General features: G+C 41.8%; 1 protein-coding gene across 1 annotated transcript in view; it reads right to left on the bottom strand.

Moving 5' to 3' along the window:
- igf2r (insulin-like growth factor 2 receptor) overlaps positions 1-22,996 on the bottom strand; it is a 223,644-nt gene that overhangs the window by 75,379 nt on the left and 125,269 nt on the right. The window contains exons 23-29 of the mRNA XM_063056606.1: positions 22,727-22,897; positions 20,568-20,711; positions 17,836-18,014; positions 15,000-15,087; positions 13,583-13,795; positions 8,597-8,727; positions 4,137-4,240 (exon numbers count right to left, since the gene is read on the bottom strand). Coding sequence (XP_062912676.1) covers positions 4,137-4,240; positions 8,597-8,727; positions 13,583-13,795; positions 15,000-15,087; positions 17,836-18,014; positions 20,568-20,711; positions 22,727-22,897 — 1,030 coding nt within the window. The remainder of the gene's footprint in view (positions 1-4,136; positions 4,241-8,596; positions 8,728-13,582; positions 13,796-14,999; positions 15,088-17,835; positions 18,015-20,567; positions 20,712-22,726; positions 22,898-22,996) is intronic.

Raw genomic sequence — 22,996 nt, 5'->3', positions numbered from 1 at the left:
CTCGATGAATGGCTCCCCAAATCTATGTTGGATCTAACCAATGCAAAGGACGTACCAGGAACATTGGATACAGCAAATGATCCTGAAAGACTTACAGGTGAAGTGTCACCTTGTAATTCTAAGGAAGAGCTTGAAGTTCAAACATTTCTCTTCCCACAGGTGTATATTTCCAGCATTTTCTGATTTTACTTTAGATTTCCAACATGTACCTTTTTTTCCATTTTTGGATCCAAGGATCCAGAACTTGAAATTACCTCCAAATATTGTCAGATGCAATAAGGTGGAGGATAAATGCGTGGCTGAGGGATTGGAGCAGGGGGCAGGGATTCAAGTTTTTGGATCATTGGGACCTCTTTTGGCACAGGCGTGACCTGTACAAAAAGGACGGGTTACACTTGAATCCTAGGGGGACCAATATCCTGGCAGGGAGATTAGTGAGGGCTACTGAGGTGACTTTAAACTAGAATGGTTGGGGGGTGGGAATCAAGTTAAAGAGACTAGGCGAGAGGAGGTTAGTTCACAACAGGGAGATGGGAACCAGTGCAGAGAGACAGAGCGGTGTAAAATGAGGGTAGAAGCAAAAAGTAGTAAGGTGAAAAGTAAAAGTGGCAGGCCGACACATCCAGGGCAAGCATCAAAAAGGGCCACTTTTCAACATAATTGTATAAGGGCTAGGAGAGTTGTAAAAGCGCGCCTGAAGGTTTTGTGTGTCAATGCAAGGAGCATTCGTAACAAGGTGGATGAATTAAAAGTGCAGATTGTTATTAATGAATATGATATAGTTGGGATCACAGAGACATGGCTCCAGGGTGACCAGGGATAGGAACTCAACATTCAGGGATATTCAATATTCAGGAGGGATAGACATGAAAGAAACGGAGGTGGGGTGGCGTTGCTGGTTAGAGAGGAGATTAACGCAATAGAAAGGAAGGACATAAGCCTTGGAATCAATATGGGTAGAGCTGCATAACACTAAGGGGCAGAAAACGCTGGTGGGAGTTGTGTACAGGCCACCAAACAGTAGTAGTGAGGTTGGGGATGGTATTAAACAGGAAATTAGAAATGTGTGCAATAAAGGAACAGCAGTTATAATGTAGATTGGGTGAACCAAATTAGTAAGGGTGCTGAGGAGGAGGATTTCTTGGAATGTATGCGGGATGGTTTTTTGAACCAACATGTCGAGGAACCAACTAGGGAGCAGGCTATTCTGGACTGGGTTTTGAGCAATGAGGAAGGGTTAATTAGCAATCTTGTCGTGAGAGGCCCCTTAGGTAAGAGTGACCATAATATGGTGCAACTCTTCATTAAGATGGAGAGTGACATAGTTAATTCAGAAACAAAGGTTCTGAACTTAAAGAAGGGTAACTTTGAAGGTATGAGAGGTGAATTAGCTAAGATAGACTGGCAAATGACACTTAAAGGGTTGACGGTGGATATGCAATGGCAAGTATTTAAAGATCGCATGGATGAACTACAACAATTGTTCATCCTAGTTTGGCAAAAGAATAAATCAAGGAAGGTAGTGCACCCGTGGCTGACAAGGGAAATTAGGGATAGTATCAATTCCAAAGAAGAAGCATACAAATTAGCCAGAAAAATTGGCTCACCTGAGGACTGGGAGAAATTCAGAGTTCAGCAGAGGAGGACAAAGGGCTTAATTAGGAAGGGGGAAAAAAGATTATGAGAGAAAACTGGCAGGGAACATAGAAACTGACTGTAAAAGCTTTTATAGATATGTGAAAAGAAAAAGATTGGTTAAGACAAATGTAGGTCCCCTACAGACAGAAACAGGTGAATTGATTATAGGGAGCAAGGACACGGCAGACCAATTGAATAATTACTTTGGTTCTGTCTTCACTAAGGAGGACATAAATAATCTTCCGGAAATAGTAGGGGACAGAGGGTCCAGTGAGATGGAGGAACTGAGGGAAATACATGTTAGTAGGGAAGTGGTGTTAGGTAAATTGAAGGGATTGAAGGCAGATAAATCCCCAGGGCCAGATGGTCTGCATCCCAGAGTGCTTAAGGAAGTAGCCCAAGAAATAGTGGATGCATTAGTGATAATTTTTCAAAACTCTTTAGATTCTGGGCTAGTTCCTGAGGATTGGAGGGTGGCTAATGTAACCCCACTTTTTAAAAAAGGAGGGAGAGAGAAACCGGGGAATTATAGACCGGTTAGCCTAACATCGGTGGTGGGGAAACTGCTGGAGTCAGTTATCAAAGATGTGATAACAGCACATTTGGAAAGCGGTGAAATCATCGGACAAAGTCAGCATGGATTTGTGAAAGGAAAATCATGTCTGACGAATCTCATAGAATTTTTGAGGATGTAACTAGTAGAGTGGATAGGGGAGAACCAGTGGATGTGGTATATCTGGATTTTCAAAAGGCTTTTGACAAGGTCCCACACAGGAGAATAGTGTGCAAACTTAAAGCACACGGTATTGGGGGTAATGTATTGATGTGGATAGAGAATTGGTTGGCAGACAGGAAGCAAAGAGTGGGAATAAATGGGACCTTTTCAGAATGGCAGGCAGTGACTAGTGGGGTACTGCAAGGCTCAGTGCTGGGACCCCAGTTGTTTACAATATATATTAATGACTTGGATGAGGGAATTAAATGCAGCATCTCCAAGTTTGCGGATGACACGAAGCTGGGCGGCAGTGTTAGCTGTGAGGAGGATGCTCAGAGGATGCAGGGTGACTTGGATAGGTTAGGTGAGTGGGCAAATTCATGGCAGATGCAATTTAATGTGGATAAATGTGAAGTTATCCACTTTGGTGGCAAAAACAGGAAAACAGATTATTATCTGAATGGTGGCCAATTAGGAAAAGGGGAGGTGCAACAAGACCTAAGTGTCATTATACACCAGTCATTGAAAGTGGGCATGCAGGTACAACAGGCGGTGAAAAAGGCGAATGGTATGCTGGCATTCATAGCAAGAGGATTCGAGTACAGGAGCAGGGAGGTACTACTGCAGTTGTACAAGGCCTTGGTGAGACCACAGCTGGAGTATTGTGTGCAGTTTTGGTCCCCTAATCTGAGGAAAGACATCCTTGCCATAGAGGGAGTACAAAGAAGGTTCACCAGATTGATTCTTGGGATGACAGGACTTTCATACGACGAAAGACTGGATCAACGAGGCTTATACTCATTGGAATTTAGAAGATTGAGGGGGGATCTTACTGAAACGTATAAAATCCTAAAGGGATTGGACAGGCTAGATGCAGGAAGATTGTTCCCGATGTTGGGGAAGTCCAGAACGAGGGGTCACAGTTTGAGGATAAGGGGGAAGCCTTTTAGGACTGAAATTAGGAAAAACTTTTTCACACAGAGAGTGGTGAATCTGTGGAATTCTCTGCCACAGGAAACAGTTGAGGCCAGTTCATTGGCTATATTTAAGAGGGAGTTAGATATGGCCCTTGTGGCTAAAGGGATCAGGGGGTATGGAGGGAAGGCTGGTACAGGGTTCTGAGTTGGATGATCAGCCATGATCATACTGAATGGCGGTGCAGGCTCGAAGGGCCGAATGGCCTACTCCTGCACCTATTTTCTATGTTTCTATGTAAATGCAAGGGAGAGTCTCCGCTTCACTACAATGCACACTCTCAGGTTCAGAATACCTGATCTACAAGCCCTAGATCTCTATGCTCAATAGCACTAGCTGGATAGAGTCTGTGATGTCCACTGCTGTTTCAACAAGTAAACGGCAGCAGCTCCAGAACCAGTATTCACCAGACACTTCAGCCCAACGGCAAAGCCTGCTGCTATAGCAGCCCTTCAATGCCCCAATACAACCTGCTAGAATTCAAAAACACAAGATTCTGCAGATGTTGTAAATCCAGAGCCACGCACAAAAGGACTGGAGGAACTCAGATCAGGCAGCATCTGCAGAGAGGAATAAAGAGATCTTCCTCTCCTCCACCTTCTTATTCTGGCTTCTTCCCCCTTCCTTTCCAGTCCTGGTGATGGGTCTTGGCCCAAAACATCAACTGTTTATTTCTCACCATGATGCTGTTTGACCTGCTGAGTTCCTCCAGCACTTCGCATGTATTCAATTTGCAATTCATTAATCATCTTAACAATTACATTTAAACATTTCTAATATTATTTAGAAATTTATTGAAAGAACATACCGTGCAGTACATTCAATGGATTGGAAAGGTGGGCAAGCATATGACGTGCGCCATTCAAAGAGGTATGTGCAGTCTGGGGTTTCTCTCAGAAACACTGGCTTGCCCTGTGATCAAAGAGGACAAAATGTGAACTCCTGCACTTTGAAGAGAAAGCATGCAGTTTGCAATGTTACACTGTTCTCAACGCATGAGAAATGGGGCCTTCTAGAGACTGGCACGAAAGCTCATAGCAAAGATGCATCATCTTTCATTAGTCTGTCTTCCACTTGCAAGTAAACACATATCCCATAAAAGGAGTTCATATAATAGGCTCACACATTATCTCATTGAGCCTGCCAATAAAAGCAAAATGGATGTCTACCAAATACTTCCTGTGCGTGGGAATGTGTTTCTAAGAGATTCAGCTATTCCCTAAGCAAAACAGTCAGATCCAATAAAGGCAGAACAAGTGGGAAAATATTATTTGCCTGTCTGCTATGATCTCTGAGCAATTTTCCAGATATGACAACAATCCAGTGACTGACAAAGACATCTTTTTAAATTGGCACAGGGACTGAAAATGTCAGAAATATTCAGGTCAGGCACATCTTTGGAGAGAATACTTTACTGGAGAGGATGGCTCAAATCAGGAGAGAGTGCTTTAGGTTGGCAAACTTTTATTTGAAGTTATGTCGAAAAATATTTGACCTGATAGGTGAACTGTACATTGCCACTGATGCTGACTTGTCTATTAAGTATTTACATTTTTCTGTTTGTTTTTAATTTAATTACAGCATCTGAAGATTTTGCTTTATTTTTACAGGCCCCATGAGGGATGGATTTGGCATTTACAGTCTTGGATCTTTAATGCACTGAGTTAATCCAGAATTTTTGTTGCTTTTATCAATGATTCTGAACAGCTTCACAATGTGAACCTGTTGTCAGCACAGCTCCAGTTTTGTCAGGGCAGTGCCAACCAATGATCCCCTACTGATGGCCCCAAAACTACATTTGGGAATCAGACTTACAGTTGAAAGAAAAAGTTTGTGAACCCTTTGCAATTACCTTTCTGCATTAATTACTCATAAAATGTGGACTGATCTTCATCTAAGTCACAATGATAGACAAACACAATCTACCTGAACTAATAACACACAATTGTACATTTTCTCGTCAATACCGAGTACACCATTTAAACAATCACAGTCTAGGTTCAAAAAAGTATGTGAACCTCTGGGGTAATGCGCCTTCTACAAAAGCTACTTGGAGTCAGGTGTTCCAATCAATGAAATAAGATTGGAGATGTGGGTTGTAGGGCCGCCCTGCCCTTTTAAAAAAAAAGACAATGAAGTCAGATTACTGACAGAGCCTGCTCTTCTCAAGAAAGATCTGGTTATGTGTACCATGCCTTGATCAAAACAACTTTCAGAGGTCCTCAGAAGAAGAATTGTGGAGATGTATGAAGCTGGAAAAGGCTACAAAAGCATTTCTAAAGACCTGAGTGTACATCAGTCCACAGTAAGAGAAACCGTCTACAAATGGGGGAAATTCAGTATTGTTACTTTCCCTAGGAGTGGGTGTCCTGCAAAGATCACATCAAGGGCACAAAGTGCAATGCTGAAGGAGGTGGAAAAGAACCCAATGGTAACAGCAAAAGACCAGCAAATATCTCTCGAATTTGCTAAAATCTCTGTTCATGAATCCATTGTAAAACAAACACTGAACAAAAATGGTGTTCGTGGAAGGACACCTCAGAAGAAACCACTGCTCTCCAAATAAAAAACATTGCTGCATGTCTCAAGTTTGCAAAAGACCATCTGGATATTCGACCAACACACATCAAAGTTGCTGGTGAACGCAGCAGGCCAGGTAGCATCTCTAGGAAGAGGTACAGTCGATGTTTCGGGCTGAGACCCTTCGTCAGGACTAACTGAAGGAAGAGCAAGTAAGAGATTTGAAAGTGGGAGGGGGAGGGGGAGATTCAAAATGATAGGAGAAGACAGGAGGGGGAAGGATGGAGCGAAGAGCTGGACAGGTGATTGGCAAAAGGGATGTGAGAAGATCATGGGACAGGAGGCCCAGGGAGAAGGAAAAGGGGGAGGGGGGGGGAACCCAAAGGATGGGCAAGGGGTATAGTCAGAGGGACAGAGGGAGAAAAAGGAGAGAGAGAGAAAGAATGTGTATATATAAATAAATAACGGATGGGGTAAGAGGGGGAGGTGGGGCATTAGCGGAAGTTAGAGAAGTCGATGTTCATGCCATCAGGTTGGAGGCTACCCAGACGGAATTTAAGGTGTTGTTCCTCCAACCTGAGAGTGGCTTCATCTTTACAGTAGAGGAGACCGTGGCATGTCAGAATGGGAATGGGATGTGAAATTAAAATGTGTGACCTTTCACTTACCCTTGTAAGCGGAACAAGTGCTACACATGCCCTTACACTTCCTCCCTTACCACCATTCAGGACCCCAGACAGTCCTTCCAGGTGAGGCGACACTTCACCTGTGAGTCGACTGGGGTGATATACTGCGTCCGGTGCTCCCGATGTGGCCTTCTATATATTGGCGAGACCCGACGCAGACTGGGAGATCATTTTGCTGAACACCTACGCTCTGTCCGCCAGAGAAAGCAAGATCTCCCAGTGGCCACACATTTTAATTCCACATCCCATTCCCATTCTGATATGTCTATCCACAGCCTCCTCTACTGTGAAGATGAAGCCACACTCAGGTTGGAGGAACAACACCTTATATTCCATCTGGGTAGCCTCCAACCTGATGGCATGAACATTGACTTCTCTAACTTCCGCTAATGCCCCACCTCCCCCTCGTACCCCATGTTATTTATTTATATACACACATTCTTTCTCTCTCTCCTTTTTCTCCCTCTGTCTCTCTGACTATACCCCATGCCCATCCTCTGGGTTTTTTTCCCCCCTTCCCCTTTTCCTTCTCCCTGGGCCTCCTGTCCCATGATCCTCTCATATCCCTTTTGCCAATCACCTGTCCAGCTCTTGGCTCCATCCCTCCCCCTCCTGGCTTCTTTTATCATTTTGGATCTCCCCCTCCCACTTTCAAATCTCTTACTCGCTCTTCCTTCAGTTAGTCCTAACGAAGGGTCTCAGCCCAAAATGTCGACTGTATCTCTTCCTATAGATGCTGCCTGGCCTGCTGCGTTCACCAGTAACTTTGATGTGTGTTGCTTGAATTTTCAGCATCTGCAGAATTCCTCGTGTTCTGGATATTCCACAATGCTTCTGGGACATTGTTCTATGGACAGATGACACAAAAGTTTAATTTTTTGGCAGAAATGCACACCAGTATGTTTGGATGAAAAAGGGCACCAACACCAAAACCTCATCCCAACTGTGAGGTATGATGGAAGGAGCATCATAGTTTGAGGCTGCTTTGCTGCCTCAGGGCCTGGACAGCTTGCAATCGTTGAGAGAACAATGAATTCAAAATTATATCAAGACGTTTTTCAGGAGGATGTCAGGATAGTGGTCCATCACCTGAAGCATAATAGAGGTTGGATGATGGCAATAAGACAATGATCTGAAATACAAGAGTAAATCAACAACAGAATGGTTTAAAAAGAAAATTATGTTTTTTAATGGCCAAGTCGGAGTCCAGACCTTAACCCAATTGCGATGCTGTGCCATGACCTGAAGAGGGCTGTTCATGCAAGGTATCCCAGAAATACTGATGAACTAAAACAGTTTTGTATGGAGGAATGGTCTAAAATTCTTCTTTACTATCGTGCAAGTCTGATCAGCAGTTACAGGAAGCATTTGGTGGAGGTTATTGTTGCTAAAGGAGGTTCTACCAGTTATTAAATGCAAGGATTCACTTGCTTTTTCCAGCCTGGACTATGAACGATTAAAGAACGTGTTCAATGAAGATATGAGATGTAAAATTGATTGTGTTATTAGCTTAGGTAGATTGTGTTGGTCTATTATTGTGGCTTAGTTGAAGATCAGACCACATTTAATAAATAATTAATGCAGAAAACCAAGTAATTGCAGAGTTCACAAACCTTTTCTTGCAACAGTGTGCTGTAAAATTTGGCTTGTAGCAGCAGTACAATGCAAAAACAAACTATTATAAATTACAAAAATTAAAGTGCAGAGGTAAAGGAAAAAGGTAGTATTCATGGGTCCAAGAGTTTCTACCAGCTGCTGGAATTCAAGAAATTTGTACTAAATTTACAAGGTATAGGAGCAGAATTAGGCTATTTGGCCCATCAAGTTTGTTCTGCCATTTCATCACAGCTGATCCATTTTCTCTTTTATGCAGGTTTACTGTTCTTCCAAATGTATGCGGGTTACTGTTCTTCCAGCTAGAACGTGGGAAATGTAATGCACACAGTGATATTTCACATTCTAAACTGAAGCCAGTTTGTGTCTAGAGTTGATTTTGTAAACTTCATGCAATATATAATTAATATTGCACCATCAAATCACTGTGCAATAGCAATTCACTTACCGGGGTTTGTCTGTGGTCACAGTAGAACAGGATGGCTGTCGATCGTTGGTAGATTCTGTGGCAAATGTCTCCTCTGGTATAGTTGATCATTATCAACCCATCTTCGTAGGTTAGCTTCTGAGTAAATCGTCCTTTTTTTAAATAAAGTTAATATTAAATCCACCACAATCAGGTCAAAGGAACTGCTTTAAATGGCTAAAGTAAGGCAGCTTAAAACCAGGTCATTTGGATTGTCAAGTAATTTTAAAAAGTGCAATAAAAATACAAATAGCCATTCCAATAACCAAGCAGACATGAAATATTAACTACGCTGCAGATGCTGCCAGGCCTCCTGAGTGTTTTTAGCATTTGTTTTCAGAATGCCAGCATCTGCTGCTTTGTGTTTCCACTACATTTCTAAATAATGGCCTGAATGTAATTCTTTCCACAAACGATTTCCAACATCATTTTCCACAGAGCGAGTTATAACTTTAAGGTACAAATACTTAATTCCAAATATTCTGTTGTGGAACTTCAGACAGAATGATTAAGATTCTTCAGATAGATTAATTTGACTTTTGAGCTCCCTGAATGTTTGGGGCACCAAAATATAACATGCCCACTGTACTTGATCATACAGCAAACTGGTCACATAAGTGGGTATGCTGGCCTTCCAGTTGTTAATTTCAACCCGAAGCTCATGCCTAATCCATGTCCAAAGATAAGTTGTACAATTTAAAATAAGGAAATAAATGAAATTAAGACTATTGAGAATGTCAACTTTGTACATGGGACAGTACAGCACCTTCATCCCATGACGTTGTGCCAACCCTTTCACCCACTCTAAGATCTAATCCTCCCCCCCCAACTATTTTTCTTTCATCAATATACCTAATAGTTTCTTAAATATCCTTACGTATCTGCCTCTATCACCATCCCTGACAGTGCATTCCATGCTCAACCATTGAGTAAAAGACTTCACCTCTGTCATCCCCCCTATACTTTCCCCCAACACCTTAAAATTATGCCACCTCATATTAGTTATTTCTGGCCAGGGGAAAAGTCTCTGGCTGTCCACTTGATCTATGCTTCTTATCAGCTTCTCATTCCTCTTCTCTCCAGAGAGAAAAGTCCCAGCTTATTCACAATCCATCCTCATAAGACAGGCAGCATCCTAGTAAATCTCTTCAGCCATCTCCAAAGCTTCCCCAGAATCAGGTTTAACATCAGGTGAAATTTGTTGCTTTGCAGCAGTTATATAGTGTAATACATAATAAAAAAAAACTTAATAGTGCAAAAAAAAAGCAAAATAAAAGTAAACAATACTGAGGTAGTGTCCATGGGTTTGTTGTCCATTCAGAAATCTGATGGCAGAGGGGAAGAAGCTGTTCCCGAAATACTGAGTATGTCTTGTCAGGCTCCCGTACCTCATCCCAGATGGTAGCAATAAGAGGGCACGCACTGGGTGATAGGGGTCTTTAATGACAGAAGTCACCTTTTTGAGGCATCGCCTTCTGAAAATGTCCTCAGTGCTGGGGAGGCTACTGTCCATAATGAAGCTGGCTGAGTTTGCATCTTTCTGCAGCTTCTTCCAATAGCGTGCCGTGGCCCCTCCATTCCAGACAATGATGCAAATGGTTAGAATGCTCCTCACGGTACATCTGTAGAAATTTGTAAGGTCTTTGATGACATACCAATTCTCCTCAAACTCCTAATGAAATATAGCCACCGTCTTCTGTGCCTTCTTTGTAATAGTATCAATATGTTGGACCCAGGATAGATCTTCAGAGATGTTAACACCCAGGAACTTGAAACTGCTCACCCATTCCACTGCTGATCCCTTGATGAGGGCTGGTGCGTGTTGCTTCCACTTCCTTCTCCTGAAGTCCACAATCATTTCTTTAGTCTTACTGACATTGGGTGCAAGATTGTTGCTGTAACACCACTCAACCAGATGACCTATCTCACTATTTGTCACCATCTGAAATTCTGCCAACAATGGCTGTGTCATCTGCAAAGGAAAAGATAGTCTTTGAGCTGTGTCTAGCCACACAGTTTTGGGTGTAGAGAGAGTAGAACAGTAGGCCAAGCACAAATCTTTGAGATGCACCAGTGTTGATTGTTAGTGAAGGGGAGATATTATCTCCAATCCACTCTGACTATGGTCTCCCAGTGAGGAAGTCAAGGATCCAATGGAAGAAGAAGATACAGAGGCCTGGGTGTTGGATTTTGTTGCGTAGTACTGAAGGTATGATTTTGTTGAATGCTGAATTGAAATCAATAAACAGCAGCCTGATGTTTAATCATCATCCAGGTGATCCAAGGATAAGTGGAAAGCCAGTGAGATTGCATACACGATAGACAAGTTGTAGTGGGTCCTGGTCCTTACTAAGGTAGGAGTTGATCCTAGCCTTGCTTCATCACAGTAGATGTAAGTGCAATTGGGCAATAGTTACTGAGGCAGCTCACCCTGCTCTTCATGGGCACTGGTATGTATGATTGTCACCCTTTTGAAGCAGGTGGCAACCTCCGACCACAGCAGTGAGAGATTGAAGATGTCTTTGAACACACCTGCCAGTTGGTTGGCACAGGTTTTCAGAGCCCTACCAGGTACACCATCAGGGCCTGATGCCTTGCGTGGGTTCACCCTCTTAAAAGATGTTGGCTGACATCAGCCTCCAACACAGATCAGAGTCACCAGATGCTGCAGGGATTCACAGTGTAGTTTTATTCTCCCTTTCCAAGTGTGCATTAAAGGTGTTGAGCTTATCTGGGAGTGAAGCATCACAACCATTCGTGATGTTAGCTTTCACTTTGTAGGAAGTAATGCCCTGCAAACATTGCCAGAGCTGATATGCATTGGATTTTGTCTCCAACTTCAATCAGAATTGTTGTTTCGCTCTTAAAATAGCCTTCTGTAGGCCGTGTAGATGATTTAGCTTGATCTAGAATTATAGTTAGCCTTCTGTAGGCTGTACCTTGATTTATTGTATAGTTATAGATCATCGGTCTTGAATGCACTGATCTAGTCCTCAGCAGACTACAGATCTCCTGGTTCATCCATGGGTTTTTGTTTGGAGATATTTGGTATGTTCGCAAAGGCACACACTTATCCACACAGGTCTCGATGAAGTCCTTCCCACAATGTGGCCACCAGAACTGAACGCAATACTCCAAGTAGCATACACAAAATACTGGAGGAACTCAGCAGAACTGGCAGCATCTATGAGAAAGACCTCATCTTTTTATTTTCCAGTCTTGATGAAAGGTCTCGGCCCAGAATGTCGATTGTTTACTCTTTTCCATAGATGCTGCCTGGCCTGCTGGAGATCCTGCAATATTTTCTATGTGTTACTCTGACTTCCAGCATCTGCAGATTTTCTTGTTTGCGACAATACTGAGTATGGTCTAGCCAGAATTTTATAGAGCTGCAGCAATTTCTATAAGTAACAAATAGCAACTACAAGGTTACACTGTACATCACCTCCATTGATGAACCATTACCCCCTACAGAATAGGGTCTTTGTAAAGCAGATGCAATCACAGGGCAATGTCGTCTAAACAGGTACCGGTACTGAGTAGATAACTGCTGCTACCACAGTATCATTAGGAAACCCTGAGTTTCAGCTCTTCCCTGTGGAGTGCTGACAAAAAGCCAAGACCAAGACCTGCAGGAAACAGAGCAAATTCCAACTTCCATCTGAGCGGGTGGGCGGGGATATTAAGCTCCATTGGGAAGGATGGCTTTCCACTGAAGAGTCAACTTAGAAAGAGGGGGAGATGTTGGACTGCGTTTTCCTATGTATTCCGCTAGGAAAATGGCTCAGATGTTTTCATGACTGTTCCCATCATTCTTGACGTCTGGCCTACAGGAAGCTGCGCTCGCTTTCAAGCTTCTCAATGGTTAATCGAGACAGAGCATTAAAAGCACACCTACACGGAGTGCTGCCAGGAGAAAGTAGCATTCATCGTCAAGGACTCCACACTTCCACAGCAGGACGGAGGCACAGGCGCCTTCAGTCCCACACCACCAGGTTGAGGAACAGTTTTTAACCATACCAGCCATCTGGCTCCTGAACCAGTGTAGATAACTTCACTCACCTCAACACCAAACACTTTTCACAACCTATGGACTCACTTTCAATAAGTTTTAACTCAAGTTTTTAGCATTATTTATTTACATATTTATTACCATTTGATTTATTTTATTTGTACAGTTCATCTTTTTTTGCACATTGGTTGTTAGACTTTGTGAAGTTTTCCATTGATTCTATTGTATTTCTTTGTTCTGCTGTGAATGCCTGCAAGGAAATGATTCTCAGGGTGACATCTACACATACTTCGATAATAAATTTATTTTGAACTTTTGAAATTAAGATACAGTACTGCGCAAGCCTTAAGCAAATATATAGTTAGGGTGTCTAAGAGTTTTGCACAGTACTGCAATAATTTTATGCACTGCACTGTATTCCTGCTGCTTCAAAAAAAATCACGTCATATGTGAGTAATGATAAACCTGATTCTGACATGGATCTCCATTGTGAACTGAGAGGGAAGGAGGCAAGGAGAGGGGAATCATGTTTGGAAAAAGGGGAGAGAGGAGGGAGTGGGAAGCACCAGAAAGACATTCTGTAATGATCAATAAACCAATTGTTTGTAACCAAATGACCTTGTCTGGTGTCTCAGGACTGTGTCTGCAGCCGTGCCACCCTGCCAGCGCCCAGCACGCCTTGTCTGCCACCTGTCCCACACCCCTCCTGCGGTGCTCCACCCTCACCATTCCCAACATCCTCTGCTCCCATCAGAATTACAGACTTGCTCTAGGCTCCATGTTAACAAATACAGGACTGTGCGGACATCAAATGCCAAGATTTCTCTTTCGGAAGAAGAAATGACCCGTGTCCATTTACCAAAATCATTGTTTATATTTTTCCTCTTCCCAGAATAGACATCTTCCCTAGAACATTCTCGGCTGTCGTATATCAATACACTAAAGGAAAAACATACCAGCAATCTTGTGAGTATTTCCTTTCACTTGACATGCTGAAACTGCATCTGCCCGATTGCCTGTGTCATTTCCACACTTGAATTCTCTCAACTGGTCACAAACTCGGAAGTAATATGTGTATTCATCAACATTAACCTGATAGTTTTTGTTTGCGAGTGAGCGAAGGTCAAGTACATAACCATATTTGGGGTCTTTAACCTGGCAATTTTCACCTGTAGGAGCAAACACATTCTTGTTAATGTTGCATTGTACAATTTACTATTTCCATTTTATGCTTCATACCTGTGTGGTTTGCATTATTCAGACTTAATTCTGTCATTTCATTTCTAACTAAGCATTCTTTCTAATGTTACTCCCTAAATGACCTTTAACTCAATGACTTCCGAAATGTCCTTTAAAGCAATTAACCCTTTCATTACACACTGTGTGTAATATAATAAAAAGGACTCATCCTTTGTCAATTCTTCAATACACGAATCCAGAAATTTCTTGTATACATCATAAATTTATCCAACACATTATTACTATTGATTTCTACATAAAAGAATCAAGGCAAGCTCTCCAACTCAATGAAATGTGTCAAACTAGCCCAAGAGGAAAGCAACCCAAGTCTTAACAAACTGAACACTTCATGCATTGCAATTAGCTAAGTTGTTGCAAGTACTGAAGTACAGTCAGAAGTCTTCATGGAACTGACCAAAGTACTGTATCAAGTTCCCATAACATCCCAGTACTGGGAACCATGTCCAAAAGAACTATATGACTATATCTAGTTATCCAAGGCTCGACAATGAGGAAAGATGGGGTAAACCTCAGCAACAGAAGATCTGAACGATATGAACTATGATCTGTAAGTTAACTGGACAAAATTTTAAGTATAAAGGAATTAAAGTTGTAAACTCAGTCATAGCTACTAGCTTCCCCAGCATCCAGGACATCTTCAAGGAGCCCCTGAAAAAGGGGGCATTCATAATTGAGGACCCCACATCAGCCAGGACATGTCCTGCTCTCATTGCTATCATCAATGAGAACCTGAGGAGACACACTGAACGATTCAGGAAGAGCTTCCTCCCCTCTGCCATCAGATTTCTGAATGAACATTGAACCCATGAACACCACCTCACTACTTCCGTTTTCTCTCTTTGCACTACTTATTTAACTATTAAACACACAGTATAAACACTTACTGTAATTTACAACTTTATCTATTGCAACGTGCTGCTGTCACAAAACAAATTTGATAACACATGCCGGTGATATTAAACCTGATTCCGAGTAATCAATTTTTATAAATCCTGACCAGTTTACCTAAGTTCTTTATAGAGGTGGTTCCCGATGGCTAAAAATGAACAGGCTTCACTAAGAACAAGATTTAACTTATAAATTAGTTATATTGTCATATCCACAAACTTTTACCTTGGGCCCTGCGAACCGGACATGCAGCAGGAGTACGCCACACAAAAAGATACTCGCAATCATCAAAGTCTTCAAATACAGGGGAGCCCTGCAGTGGAAGAGAGCAAATTTATGGCAAGGCAATTCGGAAAGGCACAACATCCTTTAGAAACAGTCCCCTGATCAAGAACAAAGTTTACTGACTTAGAAAGAGATCAAAAATGGCAACAGCAGCTTCAACTGGGGTGGGGGAAGAGAGCAGGGAAGATGGGGTTGTTCTCCTTCAGGTACTCAAATTTAAGAAACACTTAAAAATCATAAATATCTGAGTGCATTAAATATAAAACATTTAACTTTTAAAATTTTAGTAATACAGCATGGTAACGATGGCAGAATATAGCATTAACGGTAAGACTCGTGACAGTGTGGAGAATCAAAGGGATCTTGGGGTCCGAGTCCATAGGACACTCAAAGCTGCTACACAGGTTGACTCTGTGGTTAAGGCAGCGTACAGTTCATTGGCTTTCATCAATCGTGGGATTGAGTTTAAGAGTCGAGAGGTAATGTTGAAGCTATATAGGACCCTGGTCAGACCCCACTTGGAGTGCTGTGCTCAGTTCTGGTTGCATCACTATAGGAAGGACGTGGAAACCATAGAAAGGGTGCAGAGGAGATTTACAAGGATGTTGCCCGGATTGGGCAGCATGCCTTAAGAGAATGGGTTGAGTGAACTTGGCCTTTTCTCCTTGGAGCGACGGAGGATAAGAAGTGACCTGATAGAGGTGTATAAGGTGATGAAAGGTATTGATCGTGTGGATAGTCAGAGGCTTTTCCCCAGAGCTGAAATGGCTAGCACAAGAGGGCATAGTTTAAAGGTGCTTGGAAGTAGGTACAGAGGAGACGTCAGGGGTAAGTTTTTTTTACGCAGAGAGTGGTGAGTGCATAGAATAGGCTGCCCGCAGTGGTGGAGGCGGTGGAAACAATAGGGTCTTTTAAGAGACTCTATTATTCTAAGAGGGGTATGGGTTAAACCTAGGTAGATCTGTGCATGTTTGGCACAGCTTTGTGGGCTGAAGGGCCTGTATTGTGCTATACGTTTTCTATGTTTCTATGTTCTAACAGGCCCTTCTGGCCCAACAAGCCTGCAACACCCAATTACACCCAATTAACCTACTAACTGGATGCCTTTGGATTGTGGGAGGAAACCGGAGCACCCGGAGGAAACCCACATGGTCAGACACTCCATACAGACAGCGGTGGGAACTGAACCTGGGTCGCCGGTCCTGCTAACCACTATACAACCATGCCGCACCTAACATTTTCCCTTCTGCAGGAGAAAAGGTAATCAGGTTTTAAACGAATTTCTAAAGAACCAGTGGGACTTTCCTCATCTAATGACCTAGAGAAGCTGCATGGCTTTGAGTACCTCTTAAATCTCCTTGAAGGAGAACAATCCTAGCTTCCCCGCTCTTCACTCAGTTGAAGTCCATCTGCTGAAACCATTTTGAACTTGTGTAAACAGACAAATTTTGTTTTGATCAGAGAATTGAATTTTATTCCTCTAAGCACAGCTGGTGACCTAGAATGCACTGACTGAAAGGCTCATACAATAGTGATTTGCAGAAAGGAAATCAGAATACATTTGGAAGAATACAATTTGTAGGGGTATGGAGAGGAGCACGGAAGCATTATTTAAAAACACCAGAAGAAGCACACAGGCCTAAACTGACTCCCTTTGATAAGTGTTATATGAAAGTGAAGGTCAATTAAATTCTTCCCTCTCAAAGGAAAATCAGAAACTTGCATTTATTTACAAAGAACACATTACATTTGACAGAAGTTAACTCTGCACCCTTATGTGCTTGGTTCATGTTGACAATGTTGCATTGTTGTACCAATGGAATCCAAATATGTCACATGAAACAATTGAGGCCTGCTTCACTTGTGTGGTAGCGTAGTGGTTAGCACAATGCCTCGCAGTACAGGCAACCTGGGTTTAATTCCTGCCACTGTCTGCAGGGAGTTTTGTCTTGTCAAATCTTTTTATTATTATTATCCAAAATTAACATGAGTACATCGAAGTAAGCAACACTTACAATGTCTCAAGAAAAAAAAACATTTTGAAGATTGAAAAATTTTTGGTGATAATAAAAAAACCCTACTAAGCAAGAAAAAGTGGGAGTTTGTACGTTCTTCCCATCACCGCATGTGTTTCCTCCGGGTGCTCTGGTTTCCTCACACAGGTTTAAGACAGGTTAATTCATCATTGCACATTGTCCTGTGATTAGGCTAGGATTAAGACCTGGGATTAATGAGTGGTGAGGCTCGAAGGGCCTATTCCGCACTGTACTTCAATAAATAATCACATTTTGCAGCCATACTTAGTTGACAGCTTCAAGTTAACAAGACAAGGAGGGCATGTCGTATCAAGTAAATACAAAGCCAATTCATCCCCTTTATTGACCAGAGGAAGAGTGAACTGCAGTGAACTGCACAAAAACAATGGCAAAAAAAACTAGCTATATTGGTGATCTACAGTCTTAACTAGTTTAATTTTAACAATACTGTTGGAAACACATACAAGTGACTAAAACTAAACATGGTGCAAAGAGGTCAAACTAATGATTGGGCGAATGAGCCACTAGATAATGCATCTGAAAAAATACAAGTAGTTCAGATTCATGGATTTCTGACAATGTCAAAGTACTTCACATTGGTGCAATAGTCTTCCTAGTAACTAAGCTTTGAAATGTTAATCTCCAAGTTGCATCAATCTCTGCTCATTAATACAGCTTGCTACGTTTCTCACAAAGTATCAATTACATTCTCTAAAACACTTAGGAAAATACAGACTTACTGGGACTTCATCACACTGGAAGAGGATGCGTGTGGAATACTGCAGACCGCCTTTGCACTTGTCGCCATTCCGATAGGCAATGCTCAGGGAGCCATCAGTCCCAGCCTGCGGACGCATCTGAATGTAACCCAAGTTCTGACCCTTATCAGCATATTTCATACAGGATCCTACAGCACCACCTGGTGAACAAAACCAAGCCATTTGAAATCCATCTTCTCAATGGTTTCCACCAAGCTTAAAATCCTTCCGATTCATGCTGCTGTTCGTATAGACTCCAGCCAGGTAAGCAGCCAAGTGGTATCCACCAATTATTGTTACGCAAAGACAAGAGACAATTACAAGCACAGGGTGCTCTGGTTTTGCCTGCCTGCACATCCCCCAGCCTGAACAAGAAAATTGCCCAACTTCATTTTAAACCTGATGCTGCGGGACTTCTGGGAAAATCCTTTTGCACAAAGCCAGGAGGGTAGAATATATTTGCAAAGAAACAAACAATGGATTAAGATGAGCAGCAAAGATTAAAGCACTTATAAGTGAGGAATAGTACACTTATAGCCCTGCCTGGTGCCACAGTTAGACTGATCAAAGACTTTTGCCTGGATCTCTACAAATGAGCAGAGGAGAGGAAAAAAGTCCTGCTTTCATAAAAAGAGAGGAAGTCAGAGAAATTGCTGGGATCCAGCTTCAAAATGGATATTGTGAAACAAAGCAAGTGCCTTGTGAATGTCAAGTGATCATGGAAGACCAAGAGCAGAGACCCAGCAGAGAAAGCTGGATTTCATTTGGCAATCTGAATTTTGATGATAGCTCAAGTTGCATGTTGCAACAAGCAGGGTAAACAGGAGATTGAGACGGGCAAGGCTCCCCTTCCCCATTCAACCAGAGCACCATCGAGAGTGCCCTGACCAGCTTTCACCATCTGGTATGGGGGTTACAAGGCATCTGACTGCAAGTCCCTGCAACAGATTGTGAGGGTCCCTCCCCCCAACCCAGGGGATAAACCAGAACCACTGTGTTGACAGAGGAACCCCTCCCATCCGTACCACAACCTCCTTGATCTCCTACCGTCAGGCAGAAGGCACTGCTGTATAAGAACGAGGACAGAAGCAGGCTCTTTGGCCCATCTAGTTTGTACCAAACCATTAATGCCATCTACCTGCACCTGGACCATAGCCCTACATACCTCCCCCACCCACCCCACAATCCATATTTCTTAAATGTTGAAATCGAATCCACATGCACCACTTCCCTGGCAGCTTGTTCCACGCTCTCACCACCCTCTAAGTGAAGAAGTTTCCCCATCGTGTGTTTCCCAACCTATTTTAATGTCCTGGACCAACACCATTAAGCAAGGGGTCCATGGACTTCAGGTTGGGAACCCCTGCCTTAAACATTTCACCTTTCACCCATAACACACGGCCTCTAGTTGTAGTCTCGGAGGAAAAAGCCTGCTTGCATTTGCCTGATCTATACTCATAATTCTGCACACCTCTATCAAATCTCCCCTCATTCTCCTACACTCCAGGGAATGAAGTCCGAACCTGCTCAACCTTTCCCCATTACACAGGTCCTCAAGTCCCACCAATGTCCAGGTAAGTTATGTTTCGAATGGTGAGTGAACTTGCAGAATGGGAAATACAGTATGTTTGCATATCCTGTGACTAGCATTATTTCAGCAGATAGCCTTGTCTTTATTGGTTGTGTATGTGGTGCTCTATCCACCACTCTTCCTGGCTTTAGAGTACAAACTGATTTGCTGTTTAATATCTCAGTCAAGTCCCTGAGCTGAAATATAAATGTACAGACAAATTATGTGTGGCTATAATCAGGGTTTATAGAACCTGCTTATAGAAGGGACCGATGCCACAAACAGCTGAGGTCTGCACAGTGGATCCAACGACTACATTTCAAATCCTAGGATCTAGTTAAGAATGTTTTTAAAAATCTAGTTATTTTTCAGAACCAAAGAAAATGATAAAGTTAATGGAGCTGAATAAAATCTTATTCTGTAAATGTAAATGTCCAGTCATATACAAGACGTACTTTGCTTGTCCAGTGAGGCTTAATGCTGCCACCATTCATGGGGAATGGCGAGTTCACTACATACCTACCAGCATCTTGAAATACTGAGGAGACAAAGGCAACTCGTTCCCAAAACAAAACTGTACAATTCCCAGGAATAAATGAAAGTGGAATTTAACAGCCTTAATGTAAACATGGATGCTGCTTGGCTCTCCCTCAAAGTCTGAAGTGAACCTGTACTCGCTCTTTCACTTGTGTGCTCAATAAAACAGCACACTTGTTTTAAGATCACTGATAATCTGATTGGGGTACCTTCCGAAAAAAAAAGAATTGAGCTAATTTTCATGAAAACCAATTTCAGTAACTGTAGTCCCAGAAAACACAAGGTCAAGCTCTGTGCAGCCTCAAGAACCAGCTTCACAGAGATCAATGTTCCAGTTCAACCATACACAAGCATATAGCTTAATGAAACAGTGTTCCTCCCAGAGCCAAGATGCAAAACCACGGTACATATGCAGTCACATGCAACACATAACAATGCTAGCACATACAATCACAAAGTAATATAACACAAGTCCCTAAGTGGTATGATTTAAAGATTGATGGTGCATGGGATATTGTCCTGAAGCACGTTTCTATAAGAACAAGTATACAGCAGTTCCTCAACTCACACTGAGTCAAAGATTTCATAGCCTAACATTTACACTCACCTGGACAACCTTCAACTGGAGGCAAGGGCTTGCAGACATTTAGATAAAATATGCGTTTTTTCCCACCTTCGGCTGTATCAACTGCAATCCAAGGATCATCGTCCCTCGCAAGCTCACTCAGGTCATATTCATTGCCTGCTGCATCTGAAACCATTCAGCAATGTGGATTCGTTATACATTTCAATTGTGGAGGAACCAGTTGGGCAAATGCATTAACGTTCCCAATTACAAGGGAAAAAAAATACAATTTTTACACAAAAAGCTTCAACTCATTCAGCTTTAATACACTAGTCTGCACTTTGGAAGATGAAAAAATTGGACCCCTTTATTTTGGAGTACATCAGAGAAGTTCCCACCAAAACAAACATCAAACAGAAACATCATTAAGTTTATTGGCTTGTCAACTTCTTTCACACAAAACTACTCTACAGAATGCACTTGTATTTAATCACTAGGTAACCAGCAAATACACCTCAAAAAGTTGAGGCCTAGTCATTTCGATGACTTATTAAAAAAAACATGTGAAGTCTTTGTCTCCATCAGAACTGCTCAGCCACTGAAAAGCTACAAATATGAGCTTCATTCCTTTGCATTTTTAGTGTAGGGTTTATCTGCAACCGTATTTTGAATGTCTCATTTCTCAATCCTTTCTTCCCTTTTCTATTTCTTTTATTCACATCTTAGTACAGGTTGAGTACCCCTAATCCGAAATCTTGGGGCTATAAGTGTTTTGGATTTTGGTATAATGAGATAGCTTGGGGTTGCCATCATTTCTAACTTAGAATTTATGTGCTATTGGTTAGCAGTCTTTGTCTTACTCTTGTTCATCACACATGCGTACTTAACTGTAAAAATTATTCGATACCATTAAAAATGAAAATATAATGCATGTAGGGTAACAAAAGTAGCACAGCAGCATTGGGAGAATACCTGAAACATCTGTTAACAACACAACAGCAAGCTTTCAGTCTCCACATACAATGCCATGTTTTGATTAAAAGGTTACAATACACTGTATTTGTATTTTACTTTTTTTTCAGGTTTCATGCAGATGTAAAAACAATCAGCATTGTAGACTTGTAATGGGGCTAGATTTTTCTGATCAGTAGATGCTTAAAAAATTTAATGCCATGCCCTTTGTTAAATTTCTGCAACCTGCCTGTTGAATATTCACAATTACCTTCAATTTTCAGTTTGTCCTGATAGGTCTTTGCTTGTTTCAGGATCAGCAAACCTTTAAGTCGATACTGACGACACACAATGCAGATCATTTTTCATCTTCTGCAATTTTTCTGAACAACGGCCTGTGGTGCACAGTGACCTGCACGTCACCTGGGAACCTACCCAGCACCTTCTGGAATTTTCTCTTTTCTGATGTCATGTCAGCGCTCAAAAAAAAAAAAAATTTGGATTTTGGAACTTCAGGTAAGGGGTACCTAACCTGTACTGAAGAAACACACTTGCTTTCCCTACTGTTCAAGAAAAGCATTGTTTTGAAGTGGAATTTTATCATAATTGCCTCATAAGGCTCAGCAGACTCTGCTGTACGATGAAATAACAAAAGGATTCAATTGTCACTCCTTTCAAAATCTACTTGGAAAGTTTTCTTACATAACCCAGTTGTACTATTTTAAATCATGAATGAATATAAAAACACATATCGATTTCACTATACACCTTACTGAACGAGCAGAATAAAGATGTTTCTGTTCAGCTAGATGATATTGGTGCCATAAAAGGAACACGCAGAGTACATCCGGTGTCCGTTACATCGATGACTCAAAAGATCTTATGAAGATCATTTCTCAAGGCCAATTTTAAAATACTCTACAAGCTACATGGGACAAAATTCAGCCTGCAAAGACAGTTCATATATTGATGAATTTTATTATAGTGAGTAGGAAACCTCATGTAGTTCATGACAAGCTAATCAGGGAAACAACCTCCCTTTAGATCAGTTACTAACTTAAAATGCAGCACACAAACTTCCCAATGGGACGATTTTATTAACAGAGATTTCCCAAACAGCACTGAGAATTCAACAGTGCAAGAAGTTTTAATGCTCCACCCACCACCATCTTGACAAAAAATTTGAGCATAAATAATCTACAATTAGGAAGTGACTTCAATTACAAAAGAGTTGAATATCACTTGCTTACCACTGACAAGACAAGCAACTGGAGCAGGGAAACAAGCCAGTGATGTATAAAACTCAAAGAAGGTGTCATGGATATGTGTTGCAGTCCCAATTTCTTCTCGCAGAAAGACGATGCTTCCAGGATAGGAATTAGTGTCACAGACAAAACGGATAATAAATGTATCCCACAATCCTGCACATTAATTAATAAAACAATTATGCAAACATTTCTACTGCAAGACAGATAAAGCTTCGAATCACAATGCATAGTTGTAAAGCATAGAAAATGGTC

The sequence above is a fragment of the Mobula hypostoma genome, chromosome 8 (genome assembly GCF_963921235.1).
Source record: "Mobula hypostoma chromosome 8, sMobHyp1.1, whole genome shotgun sequence".
NCBI classification, from domain to species: Eukaryota; Metazoa; Chordata; class Chondrichthyes; order Myliobatiformes; family Myliobatidae; genus Mobula; species Mobula hypostoma.
This window is presented reverse-complemented; position numbering and strand designations above follow the sequence as displayed.